Source organism: Lithohypha guttulata (assembly GCF_036872675.1).
Source record: "Lithohypha guttulata strain CCFEE 5908 chromosome Unknown scaffold_4, whole genome shotgun sequence".
In the NCBI taxonomy this organism is placed as follows: domain Eukaryota; kingdom Fungi; phylum Ascomycota; class Eurotiomycetes; order Chaetothyriales; family Trichomeriaceae; genus Lithohypha; species Lithohypha guttulata.
Genome location: NW_027042753.1, coordinates 2,605,226 through 2,622,230, shown reverse-complemented (window position 1 = coordinate 2,622,230; position 17,005 = coordinate 2,605,226). Strand labels below are relative to the sequence as shown.

Here is a 17,005-nt window from a genome sequence, read left to right as displayed (position 1 = left end):
ACCTGCATTAGCAACGATCCATGGCGTAAAAAACTCTCTCGATCATCTCCATAATGAAGACTTTTACTGCATCAGGTCTCACTCGGTGTGCCACGCAAATGCACCTCAAAGTACAGCTTGGACCACATCATTCCTCAATGTCTTTGCGGAGTAAGTGGCAAAGGTGCTTTGCTGGAGCGATGGGCTGTCCTTTTCTTGGGGCAGTGACGTGCACGATGATGGCTCAAAAAAGATCGCCAAGAAAGCCAAGCTAGATTGTCTCAAATTTCTGGCCGATTGCACGGACGCTGCGGCAGGCTTCGGCTTCAAGCGCCAGCGAGCCTAAACTGGATTCATAATGATGAACAAAAGATGAATTGTGGTTGTGCTCTCGCCACTCTTCGTGATGGCAGTGTTTAGAACCTATCAATACCGCTGGGTTGGCTGTGATCTGAGGCTGCCATGTACATCATGCATTTGCACAGACGGTCACTGTGGCATTTGTCCTGTTAGCTACTGAGATTCACAGCGAGTTTTATAGGTTGACCCACATTCATTCCTCTTGCATGGTGCATGCGTACAGACCCGTGAGAAACAATGTCGCAGAACAACAGACCACCATGTCTAACATACGTGTATCCCAATGTGCCCTCAAAATGGTCTTTCCGACTCTGAACTCGGGATCTAGGATTGGAACTTGCAATCGACGCGGTATCCAATCACCATCAGACATCATGTGTGCACGCACGGCAGGTGGTGGCTCGTGATAGGCAGCGATGCCTGCCTTGTGCCTGTCGTGCACATACAACACATTTGAGCGCAATGTCAGCCGACTTCGAACTTAGTACTGACAATATGACATTCTTCGCTGTTGTACATCCATATACCTATTATGGCTATAATTGATGCTTACGAGGTTAACGTGCTTACACTTACTGATATTACAAAGAAGAAGTACCGAGAAGCAACAAGAACAAGATGGGAAGCATTGCCTGAATACGAAATACCTGGGCCGAGACCCAAGCAGACAAAAGCCGATTGTTGTCAAAGGTACATAAGTGCACAGTCAACAATCGATCCTAGCTTCGGCCACGATATACTCACCGAGTTTGCGGTTGACTTCAAAGTTCGTTGTGGTTTCACATTCGCCGACAACGACGGAACTGAATTTCTGGTCTTTCGAACATACCTTGATGATAACAAGATTGGGTCAGCTTTTGTCAAGCGTGAAAGATGGGAACGATCTGGAACCTACCGTGTCAGGAAGCGGAGTCGTCGCTACTGGCTTGCAGTGCAACAGAAATGGATCGAGCAGAACTGGACATTCGACTCTGGCCTGCATGGGACGTTGAGAATCGAAGTATGGAGAGAGCGCACCAGAGCGCCAGCCATTGGTAGCTGGAACAATCCAGATCTACCCACTGACAACAACGAGTTCGGAGACTTCATAGATCTGGCAGATGAAACCATCAGCCTCAAGACTAAAGGAGCAAGAGTACGCCACGCTAGCAGGATCGATCCACGGCCTATGGCAACATTCGAATTTGAGTACAGAAGTCAAGGTAACGCACTCACACGTGGTAGTGCTATGCTAACCGAGAGGTAGATACACTCAGGCAATTGGGAATACTGGAAACGCCCAAGGACACGATTGACCTAACGTTCGAGAGTGGTACAGAACAAGTCACTCATTCCGGGACAATCTCTCAAGACTACTCACCTGTGATTGCAAATGGCCATTCTGATCTGGTTCTAGACATCAACACAGACTGCAGCAGTTCAGACCTGCACAATCTCTTTGAAAGCAATCCCCTTCCCTACATGTGCGATGTGTGTCCACGGAGCACTAAGTCACTTACGAGCATGAAAATACATAGAAGCTTGGATCATTCTTTACCTTGGGATACTAAACTGGAGCAGCAGTACTGGTGGCGACCAACACTACAGAAGAAATCATTTTGGACTCACAAGCGTGCTAGCTTAGCAATAGATATCCCGCAGGACCTGGAAACATTGGCCGAAACGGATCGCAGATCACAAGAGACGAGCAACTATCAGTCCGTCATGTTCCAGCAAGACCACAGCAGTATTAACAAGCCCGCCAGGCTTGGTCGAGGTTTACATCTATCCTCTTCTCATCCTTCTCCAGCTACTTACTATCCTCGACAACAAGAAGAGGAAAAGAAGCAGTCTTCAGCAATTCCTCTGTCTTATCTTACTCAAAATACGCTGTCGGCCGGCCTCGGGCTCTCATACCCCACGAGGGTCAACGCGAACGACGTTGATCATGTTACATCAGTACTGGACGAGAATAGCGGATTGTTGAAACATGAGTTGAACGATCCAGGTATCAATGCACCAGACGGGCTCCTTGGCAATGGAAACTACCTAGACCCTAATATGTTATATCCGGACGACTTCCTGCCCACATACATGACACAACACGGCTATCTGAGCAATTGTCCTCACCGCGCTTCAGATGCTCCGGCGACCAGCGTTGACATTGTGGATTTGACCATGTTTGATTGAAATACCCAGGGCGAAACGACTCGCGGTAGTAAAGATCTACCAACAAGACATACAGGAAACCAAGCAGGCACCAAGCTTCGCTCACTTTACCGAACGACGCCTAAACAAAGCTCTACCTATCGTTGTCTAGTCTTCTCTTCAGCTTTCCTATTTCGTCTGGATCGACCTTACAACAGCCTCCCACCACGATGCCTTTCCATTTCCCCCTTTGTCTGATTTCTTGTACGAGGTCCGCTACCGAATCGCTCCACTCACCATCGTCTTCATTTACACCAACCCAGGTCTGAGTGGTGCTATCGTAATTTTGACCTTTACTACCATTTGGAGCAATTACTAGTCGTGGCAGGTTGACTTTCAACTCCTGCGCTGCGGCTTCAAATTTTCTGACTAGCTTTTGGAGTTTCGAAACTCTTGTACAGTTGACACCAATACCCCAAGGGGTTTTCATTTCTACGCCGTCTTCCCATTGCTTCTCTTCAAGCAGTGCTTTGACAACATTTGCAATACTGCTTCCATCTGGCAGCCGGTCGTCGTCGTTTGGAAACACACAAGTGACCCAGTATCTGTGAAGCGTTAGCTAAGAAAGAATGCCCGCTCCCGACTCAAGATGTTTCTCTAAGCCGACGTCGCTATATTGCTTCGTACTTACGGCTTAAAGACTTTATGATGTCGATTGACGTTAGCAGCTGTGCGGACGGCCCGAATCTCTTCCAGTCGTGGGATTGTCTCAAAGGCCACAATATCAACCTTGTCAAAGCTCGCCCAATACATGGCAATTCTTGCGACATGCCAGTGCTCAAGCTTTACCTCATCGCACATGCTCTCGTACTGGCCGCCATATTCTTGTGAGGGGCTCATAGTAGCACCATATGCTCCAAGTGACAGGGCGACGAGACCGGACTGGTTATTGAAAGCATGCTTACTTATGTCCACAGCAAGATCGAAATACTGGCAGATTTCTTCATAGAAGTCGACATTCTCGCCATTGATCTCAGTCTTAGCAAAACCATCGTAGCTTGCTTGGTATGTAGGCGTTAGTAAGATATCGACTCCTGCCTTCACAAATTCGCGCTGAACCTTCTCGAGCAAGTCAGGGTCCGTAAGCAGGAGATGGGACGACCACAGTGGTGTTCTTGAGTTAAATTTGATATTGTAGTCGTCTTCTAATGTTGTGCCTAACCCACCATCAAGGAGTAGTATCTCCTTGTCGAGAAGCGAAGACATGCCAAAAGACTTTCGTGCTTCATATTGAACCGCTTCGTATCCTTCGAGCACTTTATTAACCTCGTTGCGAGAGAACGTCATTTCAATGGCCGGCGAGAAATGCTTCCAGGCACGCCATGTGGGCTGTCAGGGCAGCTCGGAGCTATGCCGAACTCAAAACGTAAAGCTTCGATAGCCAGCGATAAGGTAAATAATTTCGCACCCGAGTTTCCAGATTGTTGCAGAGCATCGTTGTTGCATTATCTTGGGCAGTCACCGCGCGTATGACTTTGCCAACCGTATTCACCTGCCAGGACTACATCTCTGACCATCTCTGGAAGGCTCAAGCAAGCTGAGACAGCTCTTCAAGCACACAGACAATTTTGCAATATGAGTGCGGTGAGGTCGGCTCGACAGCTCACACGAGCTGTACAACCTCACAATGCGAGTCGATCGTTCTCGACTGTCAATCCAGGCACTCCAAACTCCAACCCACCTCGTCACTTTCTTTCAATACGGGATCTCACGTCGACAGAATTTAAAACCTTGATCGACAATGCTACAGCGCACAAAAAGACTCTACAGTCTCCCGATTACAAGTACTCCTCATGGAGCCTTTCGAGGGCTCTTGTAGGCCAAACAATTCCTATGATCTTTTCGAAACGCTCGACTCGCACTCGTATCTCCACTGAAGGCGCGGTTGCCGCTCTGGGAGGACACCCTATGTTCCTGGGTCGAGAGGACATTCAGCTCGGAGTCAATGAGTCACTTTACGACACCAGTGTGGTGGTCAGTTCGATGACAGCAGGCATCGTTGCAAGAGTAGGACCACACAAGGATATTGCTGACCTGGCCCAAAACAGTTCAGTACCTGTAATGAACGGGCTGTGCGATACATTCCATCCTATGCAGATCGTGGCCGACTTTGCATGTTTGAGCCAGCGACTGGGTGTATCAGCAGGAGACCTAAAAGGCATGAAAATTGCATGGGTGGGAGATGCAAACAACGTACTACACGATATGTGTATTGGTGCGAGAAAGCTAGGCATCGAGATGGCTGTTGCTACACCGAAAGGGTACAGTATCGCTGAGCATGTCAAGACTATGATCGACGAGGCTGGAGACGGAAAGATCTTCGAGACCAATGTGCCAGAAGAGGCGGTCAAGGATGCAGATGTAATTGTGACTGATACCTGGGTAAGTATGGGTCAAGAGGAGGAGACGCTGAAACGGCTACAGGCCTTCGAGGGCTACGAGATCACAGAGGAGATGGCCAAGAAAGGAGGCGCAAAGAGTGATTGGAAGTTCATGCATTGTCTACCTAGGCACAAGGAGGAGGTCAGTGACGAGGTGTTCCACGGTAACAGGAGCTTAGTCTTCTCCGAGGCGCAGAATAGGTTGTGGGCTGCTATAGCTGTTCTTGAGGCGTTTGTGGTCAACAAGGGTGATATCAAGAGAACGGAAGCATGATCGGGAGGGGTTTTGGTAGCTCAAACATATTTCAAGCTGCATATATAGAACATCGGATAGAAATTAGTAAGACCTCGAACTCCTCTTCGTTCCTGAGTAAATGGATCGCCCGTGACGTCGATCTTTCAAGTTTCACATGTCAGTGCCTCGGTGTCTCTTTACTACCTAAAGACTTTGGATCTCTACCTTACATACCGCAGCTACATATCGCGTCTTGTTTGACATGAACACGAATTAGCAAGCACATCATGGCGGTAGGTTGTGTTCTCCTTGCGTATAAAGCCTGACGTGGATCACATCGTGCTGACACGACCATCTGTAGTCACCAGTCCTTTCCCGCACACCCTCTGCACATTTCGCGCCTGGTCCGCATAGACGCTCTCATCCTAACCTCCAGAATCTTCATAGCCTCTCTCTTGCGCCTCTGACACCAAAGTATCCGATCGGTCCAGCAGATTACGACGCCTACTATGACCCCGTCACCAGCGAGCTACACACTAGCACCAGCCTCAGTCGCATTGCAGCCCTGCCGAGCCCGGGTGGTATCCTGAGCAACAGCCCAGCACACAGCAGAAGCGCAAGTAGGAACAGACTACGGCGGAAAGTCAAAAGTCATGTAAACATCTTTGAACCAGAGCGGGAACCAGAAAACCTGAAGGCTGGACAGGACGTTGTGGATCACAAGCCTGTTCCCTCAACAACTAAAAGTCAGCCGCTACTAGGAAAACTACGCATAAATCAGACGCCCGACCCCTCATGGCTGGTTCAAACGGGCCTCAGTCTCACGGAAAGCAGCAGGGAAACCAAAGGACAAAGTTGGATATCCAAAAGGGATAGCTCTACAAGTCTGGTAAATACCCCAGAAGGATATTTTGATTCGCGTCGTCAGCGTGAAGGACGTACACCAAGGAGTGGCAGAGCAACACCCGCACGAAGCAGGGTAGGCAGTCGCAACGTCAGCAGGAATCAGAGCCGAAGCAGACTCGGTAAGGATTTGAAGATGACAACAAGCACAAGTGTTGCGGGGGCATCAGCAGCCACGCCTACTCCTGGTGCCAGTTTCGCTACTGCTCCGGACACAGACGAGCGGATCCGAGAAGAGGACGAAGATGACGACGTCGATGTTGAGCCCAATTGGGCGGATCCCAAGACTCAGGCGGAATTAGCAGCACAGTTACAGGAGGAGCTTGCTGCCGAGTACGAAGAGGACGATGACGATCCGTATGGTATGCTCGACTTCGAAGGACAGGGAACTAATAGCGAGGACGAAGAGGAGGTGAGACAAGCCATGAGGAAGTGGAGGGTCGGAGGATGGATGGACGGGGCTATTGAGGCATTGTTACTAGTAGAACCAGGCAGAGCAGATGACGAGCCAGAGGAAGAACAGGGGGGACGACGGCGAGTGAGTATCAGCGAGGACAGCGAGACTGACGTTGAAGAGCCACCGGAACAGGTCAGAGGGCTGTGGGACGATATAGCCTGGCTAGGAAGGCTTTTCAGGAGGCACGTAATATAAGACGTAGGTCTTCCGTCATTCAGATACAAGTTGACTGATACTTTCTGTATTATTCAAAATGCATGGATTCTCCTCGAAAACAGGACAAACCTACCATAATCGCTACCTGTGAAGTCTCTCGTGTCGAGAAAGGTAACCTCTGGAAATTGTTATCTAGGTTAATGTGTGCCTACATACACTAGTCCAGGGCTTGATAAAGTGGTGTTTAAGCCCCGCAGCTAATAGGCTGCTACTCCAATACCCGAGTCACGGTCGCGTCATTGATCTTTATCACGCTACTCGAAGATAACTGATCAATAAACCACAACATCTTCCATGCACAGATAGGACATCGTCGTCCATCGACAATGTCGTCGCAAGACCCTTCACCCGCCCGCACAAGCGAGCAGACCCCGCTGCTCTCACGAACCGATAGCAATACTGAATATGAAGCCAATGGCCACATCGAAGAAGATCGAGCTTCCACATCGTCCCCCAAGAAGCGAAGGACACAATGGCCTGTCATCGCTGCCATAGGTCTCCTTTCTGTCTTCATGGTCCTGGCACTGATCTTTGGCTTTGCCACGCCATCTGCGGTCGAGCAGTATGTGAAAGAGGCAGTGCAGTTTGAGGCGGATAACATCAGTATCGAAAACTTTACAAACACTGGCATACAGGCACGAGTGCAGGCTACCGTATGGCTCGACGCAAGCAAGGTTCGCAGGAAGTCAACAAGAGATCTGGGGCGCTTTGCCACATACATAGCGAAAGAGGTCGAGAGTGGTGAAACCCAGGTAAAGGTATACCTACCTGGATACGACAATGCTCTGTTAGGAACTGCGCGAATACCAGGCGTAAAGATGAATATCAGGAATGGTCACTATAATTGGATCGATATCGTTACTGACCTAGACCCTGGTGATCCAGCAGGTATTCAAAGACTGGCGCGTGACTTTATGGATCACAAATTGAACAAGGTGGACGTGAAGGCTATAGTAGACGTGCCGGTCAAGACTGGTCTGATATCTATGAATCAGCAAGTAACTCAGTACATGTCGTTGGAAACATCAGATGTGCCCGACACACCAAAACCCGAGCTCCAGAGTTTAAGAGTTGCTGAATACCATGGACGAGAAGGAACACCAGGTGGAATCAAAGCATGGGCCAAACTGTCCGTGAAGAATGAATATCCTGTTCGACTTACTGTGCCTCCCACCACCTTCGACGTATTGTTGGCAGATTGTGAAGATGACTACCTGCACTTTGCCACTACGACAAATGAGAAGATTGAGATTATCCCAAAGCACAACATATCAGTGGCTGCTGAAGGGCTGATGACAAGACTACCGACTTCATTAACCACTGCTTGTCCAGGCTCGAGCAAGTCACCACTTGATACATTCATTGCAAGCTATATGCGAGGACAAGATGCTACAGTCTACATCCGAGGTGGAAAGCAAGGACCTGAAACACCAGAGTGGATTGGCAAGCTCTTGCGCGACACAATCATACCTGTACCACTTCCAGCCCGACCTTTCGACGACATGATCAAGAATTTCACCTTATCCGATGTGCACTTCAGCCTCCCCGAGAGCCCTACAGGACGACCAGTGCTAAGTGCAACTGTGGGTGTACTTGTTGCCTTGCCAAAGGACATGAACTTTGATGTTGACGTAAGTCGTGTGAGAGCCGATGGTGCTATCTACTACGAAGGCGAAGAAATGGGCAAGCTAGATCTGTCAACGTGGCAAGAATCTCGATCTCACAAGCAGGGTGGAGATTTGTTGGTCGAAAGCAAAGTCATCGATGCACCACTAGTAATTACAAATGAGGACGTCTTTGCCAAGGTTGTCCAAAAAATGGCTATCAAGCACGAGAGCGTGGCTATGGGCGTGCAAGCAGTGGTGGATGTAGATGCAACCACTGCTTTGGGTTCGTTCGTGGTTTCTGGAATCCCGTCCAAGGGCAAGATTCTTGTTGATCCTCCGAAAACTGGTGGCTTCACGCACGAGGTTGGCAAAATCAGCGTTGTCGACACTACTCCAAATAAGTTGACCATGAAAGCTGAAGTGACCATCACCAATCCAACGGACTACTATGCCAACATGCCACGTGTTGATGCAGCATTGTTCGTGAATGGGACAAGAATGGGAACTGCTTATGGTGGCGGGAACATCGTGCCAGGCAAGAATGACATTGTCAGCTATGTGGAGTGGGAGAAGACTGCTGTAGGAGCTGAGTTTCTCAGTCAGTTCATCAGTGGGTACAATGTTAGCTTGACCATCAAGCCTATGAAATTGCCAGGCCTGCCGGAAATACCCATGAATATCACGGTCGAGGTTCCACATATGTTCGGAAAGTTCTTGAAAGACACAACGGTAAGCGAAAACATACTAGCTATCTGACCGTGCTAATACTATTAGATTCATATCCTTTCACAAACAGCAACGTTCGTCCTCTTCGCACCCATTGCTATGTGGGTTACCTCGATACACTCAACTGCATACTACAACGGCAGCGACATTGGTAACATCAACTGGGAGTATCCGTTCGCAGTCAAGCCAGGAGACAACCTGACACCACGACTGCCGCTCGACTGGAACACACCTGGGTCTGGGCTCATTAGGGATGCGCTCGGTGGAAATTTGAAGATCACAGCACTGGCTGATATTGGAGTAAGAATCGGACAATGGAGGCAGGACATTTGGTACGAAGCTAGGGACACGGGAGCACATATCAGACTGTAAACAACAGCACATGAAGGAGGCTCTGGATATATATTTTGAAGATGATGTGGTATACGTATATAGTGGGATGTTCAATTGTATAGCGTGAATCGGACAGAAACAACACGAGTTTCGAACATTTTGAGAGGAGCTCGAGGACATCTACTTCACCTGAAAACGATCCCTTCACCACGTTGGACTGATTCTGACGTCTGTATCGATTAGAGTGAATGCATGCTTAGAAGCTTTCAGGATACATATAAGCTGGGTGTTCGGCGTCGTTCGTCCGTGGTAGGTGGAGAGCCGGGTCGCACCTTCACTCTACATTCGCTCAAGCGTTCCTGCCTTGAGTTATCCTTCACCGCGGAAGTTTGCAAGTCCTGTCTTCTTCTCCCCTCCGCCTGCCCATCTGCCCTGCTTCTTTCGGCTACGCTTCCAGTGTCTTTGACCTAAACTTACGCCGAACGCAGAATCGTTGTTGAGCTCCCTTTTAGAAATTGTTCACAATAGGCTGATCCCGAAATGAGACAGAGAGTGTTTACAATCTCGCCGAACATCTACAACTAAAACATTTGGAGCCTATGAGCTGAGTCAATCATGCCGGTTCTCCTGAGGACGATCGATGTTCTTGTATATCAGTCCGTCGCTCGCATCGCCCAGACCTGCCGCCAGCATCAGGCGGATAACTGGCAGGTCGATCATGTCGTGTCTGTACAGACTATCGTAACAATGTCCTAGCACATACACACTTGCACTTCGCCCGCAAAGCCCACGGTTCCTTAACCCCTCCACCGATCAGTCGGCGAGCTATGTATGCTATATCAGAGACATGTTCAGCACAGGCGAATGCGCAGGGGAAGAGCTGGTCGTTCGAGAACATGTGTGTCAGCGGAGGCAACGTTCTCACCAAAGATGCCCAGCCGGTGTTCGGCTTCACACCGCGAGTACTCCACCTTCTATAAAAGGCAGGCATCACAAATTCCAAGACAACTACTTCGCTCTGGCAGCAAACAGTCGCGGAGACACTGCGATTGTAGTCGCTTCTCAGCTCACAACGGTTGTTCCTCGTGTAGGAAGACTGGTGCAACAGTCAGACACTCCAAAATTGATCGGTCACTACGACAAACAATGGTAATGGAAAAAAAAGCGTGGTACATCTGTACGTGCGTATGCATGCTCACCCCGCTCAAAAGCTCGTACGATTCTCCGGAAACATTGATGCCATGCCGATACAACATGGCCAAGATAACACATGTTCTTCTTTGTGTCGGGTCCGAGTTTGAGGTTCCCATAATCCATAATCTTCCCGTGACAGAGACGTCGATCGGAGCCGCAAGTGAGACGAACGGGCACCTAGACGCTCAAGCTACGTAGCGGTGCGCACTCAGACCGACGATTTTCGGAGATATAACGTCAAATTGAGGTTCGAGCCATGGTCGAAGACGATACCTGTTTCAGAAGGTCAGTACGTCTCGAACCTCTACTGTAGCCTACATTGCCAATACGCATTGCCAGCACGTTTACATCTGTTACATGGTGCTGTTACATGGTGCGAGATGCTCTGTGTATGCATACTCAATCCGTTTAGCACGTTTCGATATACAAGCCTCAAGCGACATTGTCGACCAGCAACTTCGTTTTGTGTTTCTACCACTCACACATTCCTTGGGTGAAGAGGGCTTGCATCTGCCCTTTACTCCACCACGATCTTTGCATCTGGTTGTCGATGACGATAGAATTACAGCGCAATGCCAACACTATGTTGCCCACGTGCTGCATTACTATGATCAGGTTTACAAGTTCTACACGTACCGTAGTTAGCTCTGATTTGTGTCAAAGATAAAAGTATAGTCACAAAGTTACAGACCATGTATATTCGTCGACCTCAGTCCTCACCGAAGATCATACCGTATATACAGAGCGAGATGAATAGCATACTTCAAACTTAGCCTGGCTGAGGGAGCCCGCATTCGTGTACTTGTAACAGAACTCGGATCACGAAGCTGAAGCCATTAATGCCCTTCTGAACCGGAAGGGTGGAAACAGATCCTGTCGCTGGTTTGGCTACATCGAAGTTTTCGAACCAACTCCAGCAAACGTGTTGATTGCTTGCAGGAGCAACGAACCAAGTAACCACCCACGACAAGGACGAATATACAAGCGCGAGGCTGATCAGCTATGCCAGGCCAGATGTGGCATAAGACGAGCTCATGTTCAGCATCTCAACTCGCGTGGTGTTTGGTCGCCCTGATTTGTACAGCCGGATCTACCACAACTCATACTGGCATGCTGGCAGCGGGAATGTTTTATGCCTGTCTTGGCGGCTGTCTTGCCGAGCGCATGCTGCAGTATACCAGACACCATATTGGAGTAGCGACAACCCCTGCTGGGGAAATAATCAAGTCAATGCAATCAAGATCGATTGATCTATAAGATATCTAATGAATGATCAGGGCTCCGAACATACAACCAAAACTGTTCGAGCATGCGCTTCGAAGAGTGCATCTCCTTCATTTACGTACGTGGAAAGCACTATTACGTATTGTATACTCTGACCTTTTTTGCAGACGCGGTGGACGACATCCCCGCAAGAGCTAGATCAGATTGCGCTACGCTTGCCGATCCGACAGCACTATACCCCAGATTGGAGCAAAACGTTTGATAACGGATTCCACCGCCACTACAAGCACACTCAACGTCCTCTCTTTCGCGTATCAGTTCCGTACTGGCTGAGGTAGTCTTTCCTATCATGAGCGCCAAGCATTATATAACGCCAAGCAGAGTCACCACGTTATCACACGTTTATGAGCAAATTGAAGGTCATTCCGTTCAATTGCGCCGCGGAGGCATAGATGATCTCTCCGCAGTACAACGAAATGTTTGGCAGTCCAGACAAGGCTCCTAGTAGCCATATGAGTACGAGGTGGCTCCGATACTCTGGGCGGACCCCTCCAGGGTACCATTGGTAGAGCTGGTCGGCAAGCTCTACCTGGTTCAAAGTTCGCCAGGGTCCTACAGTACAGCTGCTTGGCTAAAGGACAGAAGATCTACTACATAAGTCTGAGGTCAATTCCAAATGGAGCTGTTGAGCGCCTCCCTTACTGAACACCCTCGACCACGTAGACGGATAGTTCTCATCCCACAAGAGCAGGACCTATCGCAGCAACAATGGTTAAAGAAGAGAAGTTCGTCCAGGAGGAAGATGTCAACTATGGAAGTCCAGCCACTGAGCGCCGCATGTCTGCGTCGGGACGTCGCATTTCTACTGTTGATGCTGTCTTTGGAGAGATCGTCGAAGGTGGCCCAGATTATCGCAGTGTTAGTATTTTGAGGTAAAACGAACTAGGGGACTGACAATCTTGGACAGGTCGGATGGATCGGAACAGTTGCGCTCATGATGAAGACACAGATAGGCCTTGGTGTGCTTTCAATCCCGGCTGTCCTTGACACGTTGGGCATGATACCAGGCCTGATCTGCCTGATCATAATCGCCATCATCACGACATGGTCGGATTATATCGTGGGAACTTTCAAGCTCCGCCATCGCTCAGTTTACAGCATCGATGATGTCGGCTATCTGCTTTTTGGTCGCGTTGGACGTGAGGTCTTTGGCGCAGTTTTCGTCCTATGTGAGAACGCTGACTCTTTGTGCTGTGAAGACTATACTAACGTGTGTCTGCAGTCTGGATCTTCGTTGCGGGTGCTGGTATGTTGGGTATCTCGATCGGGCTGAATGCTGTTTCAACACACGGAGCGTGTACTGCCATTTTCGTTGCTATCGCAGCCATTGTCGGGTTTGGCCTATCCAGCATCCAAACCCTAGGAAAAATTTCATGGCTTGCCTGGATTGGCCTGATCTGTATCTTAGTCGCTAGTAAGTTGCGGGTTCCAGTCACGTATCGAGTGGGCGACTAACAATTCTAGTCTTCACCTGCACAATTGCTGTAGGCATTCAGGATCGTCCAGCCGAAGCACCCACGACCGGAGTCTTCATCTCAGATTACAAACTTTTCCGCAATCCAACCATTACCGATGCTCTTTCAGCTTGCTCTTCTCTAGTGTTCGCATTTGCTGGAACACCAGCATTCTTCTCGATCGTATCCGAGATGCGAGAACCTCGACACTATACCCGATCACTCATCATCTGCCAAAGCGGCGTCACCATCACATACATCGTGATCGGCGTGGTGGTCTACTACTACGCCGGGTCGTTCGTGTCTTCACCTGCGCTAGGTTCAGCCGGTGTACTTATTAAAAAGGTCTGCTACGGCTTCGCGCTTCCTGGCCTGATCGTCACAACCACACTCGTCATCCACTTGCCAGCCAAGTACATTTTCGTGCGATCCTTAAGAGGCAGCAGCCATCTCACTGAAAATACATTCAAACACTGGGCAACATGGCTAGGCTGCACATTCAGCATCGCAGTCATCGCCTACCTGATTGCGAGCTCCATCCCCGTCTTCGGTGGTCTCGTCTCGCTCATCGGTGCTTTACTCGGAACACTCATGTCCTTCCAGCCCATGGGCGCTATGTGGTTGTACGACTTTTACGGCGAGTGGAAGGCGAAGAGAACGCCTTATTTGACTTTTATGGTCTGCTGGAGCATTTTCGTCATTGTTTCGGGCACGTTCTTGATGATCGGAGGTACATACGGCTCGATCGTTGGAATTATCAACTCGTACAACGAGTCAGGTGGTTCGGCTGCATTCTCATGCGCCGACAATTCCAATTCGGTAGCAGCATAACACTGAGCTTGGAAAAGTTGATGAGCATTCAGAGTTTCGACACATATATTGCGACAAGGAAGGAGGGAGACATTGAACAGGCGGTTTATATTTTTCTCTCTGGTCGAGGTTACGTGCTTATACGAATTCATATTCTCTATCGCGTTGTTACCACCAAAGGCTTCACAAGATCACTTTCTGCCACTGCAAAGGGTTGTATGAGTGCGTCCACTAGGATCTTTCCAACTTTTCTTATATCAGAGGTCGCTCAGGGTTTAGGGAGACGTCAACGAGTGTATCGTCTGTTCAGGATCGTAACACAACGCGCTTGGGTACAGTAAGAACACAAGGTACGCATGCCGATCTGTCACGACAGTCTTGTTAGTTGTGCCTGATATGCAGTGGCAGACTATTAGGGAACCGGGTCTGCTCGGCAACCAATGAGATACTGGTGTACCCTGCCCGCAAGCATACTGACAGTGGATGTTCGTCTAGGCTCCAAGACGTGTGCACGCGTCCACGAACATCTAGCAGATCGCGTTCGAATCTGTCACTTTTGCACGATGGTTACGAAAGCGCAGAAGCCATCGCGGCGTGGTCAGGAACAATGCAATGAGATGGAAATGGATATGATGTGGAACTGGCTGTGGCAGTGAACCGAAGTGCAATTGATCTCGCAGACTTAGTATACAGTCCTTGACTGAGAATAACGTCCCAACTTGGAGCGACACCACGAAAAGGCTGAGAATTCGGGTTCAATTCACTTGCCCAAGTCAAGGTAGCCAGGTGCACTATCTAAGCACAGAGCTAACATTCAGAATCACGTTCTTGGGGCACCCCGGGCTGTCATGTTTAGGGGGCGCCGATACACCCAGCAATCCTGATGATTGTCTCCCGGAATGTGTTACCAATTTATAGCTGATCGGAAAGAGAGGCTTAATCGGGACACGACCCGTAGCTTGTACTCCATATAGATTGTTAGCGTTGCGGGAACGACTGCCGAACCACGATGGATTCTGTGGGGGTAGAGGATGCAAACCAGGCTCGCTTCATCAAGTATTCTCGCCACAATCTCGTCCACTACTACCACAATATACGCCACTGTCGATAACCGCGATGTTGTTGCTCGTAACGAGTGGACCGCCTGGTCAGGGTGAATATGGCGAGATAGTGAGCGTAGCCGATCGCTTAGCTCGAAGAGTGCAGAAACAATTCTATGCTGCTGCTGACTCGGGTAATATGCAACCCTACGTAGAGGTGCAGCCAGCTGCGTGAGATGAGAGACAAGTCTGCAACCAGTGTTACAACCTGCTTCTTCCAGTATCAAGTGTCCTATGCAAATCTGCGACTAAAGCACGTATACCCTGCCTTGTCTCTCGCACCACATCGCCAGCTTTCTTCATTTCGTTCACCAGACCTACACCAGTGCCAGCCCATATAACAGCTCTGTCGGAGTTGATGCCGTACCCGCCGTCTTCGTGGGCAACAGCTTCACGATGGCCGTCTCTTATAGTTTCGATAGGGACGCCTTTTTCGTGCAAGTCACGCCAGCTATTACTGACGAGGGCACGACCGTCGTACTCCACAGGCCACGCATTTGGTCCTCTGAGCTCGTCGAATACTTTGGCACGGATAGTGCTCTGCGACCCATCTCGAGCATCTAGAATTCTTCGTTGATACTCTGGGTGCGGCACAATGGTTTCTGGACTGGCCAGAAATCTCGTGCCCATTACGACACCTTGCGCACCTAGTGTAAGTGCCGCAAGTGCTCCCCGAGCATCTACAATTCCACCACTTGCTAACAGATGAGGTATCTTGCGGCCATCTCCTGCCTCTGACAGAGCTTTGTTTAGGACATCGTTAACTTCAGGTAATTGGCCAATCAAGCTCGCTCCGCGTTCGATGCCATGACCTCCACCATCGCTGCCTTGTATAGCGAGGGCGTCTGGCCTAACGTCAGAGAGTGCCAGTTCCTTGGCCACCATCGCACCACCGCCTACCTGTATCCACACCTGGGGTGTATATCTTTCCTGCCCGTACAGCTTTCGAAGTTCCCTAGCCCATTCTGAGTAAGAATCTATGCTGGGTTCCTTTGCAGCGAAAAGCCAGAATACTGCTGGTGGTTTCTTATAATTTGCTAGCCGTGTCCCTAACACGTTCACGACATCTGACAATTTCATGAACGAAACGAGAAGCCCTACACCGACAGGGAGATAATTCAGATCTTGACTCGTGCCAAGGTTGTCGTCAACTTTGTTGTACGACAATGGCTCTGCAGCCAACGACCTGTCGACTGCCTCAAGCCATGAGTCGAGTGTAGATACTGGAGGTATGGTACCTAGCAAACCAAGTCCACCGGCACGAGAAACAGCAATAGCAAGATCAGGTCCTGCGAAGCCACCCATCGGTGCACTTACGATCAGTGGTGGTTCGGTCCATGGCAGGCTTGCATGAAGTGGAGACATGACGTGGATATGTACGTGCGCAATACTCGCTGAGTCGACGCTCAACATACTCAGAGGTGTTATAGTGCTTGATTTCAGTCGCTGTATTTTCAGTGGCGGTCGCGGGACCCGAACGCAAACGCCGCAAATACAACGAACCACAAATATTAGGACCTGATGTCTTTCCAAAGAACCATGAACATTTCCGAGGTGCTGGTTGTTATGGGCTCCGAGAGACTTGATTCCACGTGATACTGGTTGGAGAAGACACAAGCGACCAATAAGCGATGGTCGCCGATCTGCATTTTGGGTAGTATCGGAGGCCTTAGAGCAATACGAGGCATGTAATCTCTATTGCTTGCATCGTAGGTCACGAGTCTGACTATTTTGCGAGACTTTTGAGGTCAATGACACTAGCGACTACCTCATGACTGT

General features: G+C 49.4%; 7 protein-coding genes across 7 annotated transcripts; 5 read left to right on the top strand and 2 right to left on the bottom strand.

Annotated features, from left to right (window-relative positions):
* Nucleotides 1-871: 871 nt before the first annotated feature.
* Nucleotides 872-2,508, top strand: LTR64_006111 (uncharacterized protein; the record flags this gene model as incomplete). The annotated part of the gene is made up of 2 exons (XM_064900446.1): nucleotides 872-1,541; nucleotides 1,586-2,508. The coding sequence occupies 2 exons, from the start codon at nucleotides 872-874 to the stop codon at nucleotides 2,506-2,508; spliced, it is 1,593 nt and encodes a 530-aa protein (XP_064753758.1).
* Nucleotides 2,509-2,620: 112 nt separating this feature from the next.
* SAM4 (AdoMet-homocysteine methyltransferase) lies at nucleotides 2,621-3,813 on the bottom strand (the record flags this gene model as incomplete). The annotated part of the gene is made up of 2 exons (XM_064900445.1): nucleotides 2,621-3,071; nucleotides 3,158-3,813. The coding sequence occupies 2 exons, from the start codon at nucleotides 3,811-3,813 to the stop codon at nucleotides 2,621-2,623; spliced, it is 1,107 nt and encodes a 368-aa protein (XP_064753757.1).
* Nucleotides 3,814-4,101: 288 nt separating this feature from the next.
* On the top strand, nucleotides 4,102-5,181 carry ARG3 (ornithine carbamoyltransferase; the record flags this gene model as incomplete). Its single annotated transcript, XM_064900444.1, has 1 exon — nucleotides 4,102-5,181. The coding sequence occupies one exon, from the start codon at nucleotides 4,102-4,104 to the stop codon at nucleotides 5,179-5,181; it is 1,080 nt and encodes a 359-aa protein (XP_064753756.1).
* Nucleotides 5,182-5,429: 248 nt separating this feature from the next.
* On the top strand, nucleotides 5,430-6,697 carry LTR64_006108 (uncharacterized protein; the record flags this gene model as incomplete). Its single annotated transcript, XM_064900443.1, has 2 exons — nucleotides 5,430-5,435; nucleotides 5,504-6,697. The coding sequence occupies 2 exons, from the start codon at nucleotides 5,430-5,432 to the stop codon at nucleotides 6,695-6,697; spliced, it is 1,200 nt and encodes a 399-aa protein (XP_064753755.1).
* A 347-nt stretch (nucleotides 6,698-7,044) lies between these two features.
* LTR64_006107 (uncharacterized protein) lies at nucleotides 7,045-9,423 on the top strand (the record flags this gene model as incomplete). Its single annotated transcript, XM_064900442.1, has 2 exons — nucleotides 7,045-9,054; nucleotides 9,100-9,423. The coding sequence occupies 2 exons, from the start codon at nucleotides 7,045-7,047 to the stop codon at nucleotides 9,421-9,423; spliced, it is 2,334 nt and encodes a 777-aa protein (XP_064753754.1).
* A 3,147-nt stretch (nucleotides 9,424-12,570) lies between these two features.
* On the top strand, nucleotides 12,571-14,147 carry LTR64_006106 (uncharacterized protein; the record flags this gene model as incomplete). The annotated part of the gene is made up of 4 exons (XM_064900441.1): nucleotides 12,571-12,720; nucleotides 12,770-13,031; nucleotides 13,085-13,276; nucleotides 13,327-14,147. 4 exons carry the CDS (start codon nucleotides 12,571-12,573, stop codon nucleotides 14,145-14,147), a joined length of 1,425 nt encoding a protein of 474 aa, XP_064753753.1.
* A 1,280-nt stretch (nucleotides 14,148-15,427) lies between these two features.
* Nucleotides 15,428-16,565, bottom strand: LTR64_006105 (uncharacterized protein; the record flags this gene model as incomplete). Its single annotated transcript, XM_064900440.1, has 2 exons — nucleotides 15,428-16,464; nucleotides 16,544-16,565. 2 exons carry the CDS (start codon nucleotides 16,563-16,565, stop codon nucleotides 15,428-15,430), a joined length of 1,059 nt encoding a protein of 352 aa, XP_064753752.1.
* Nucleotides 16,566-17,005: the final 440 nt, after the last annotated feature.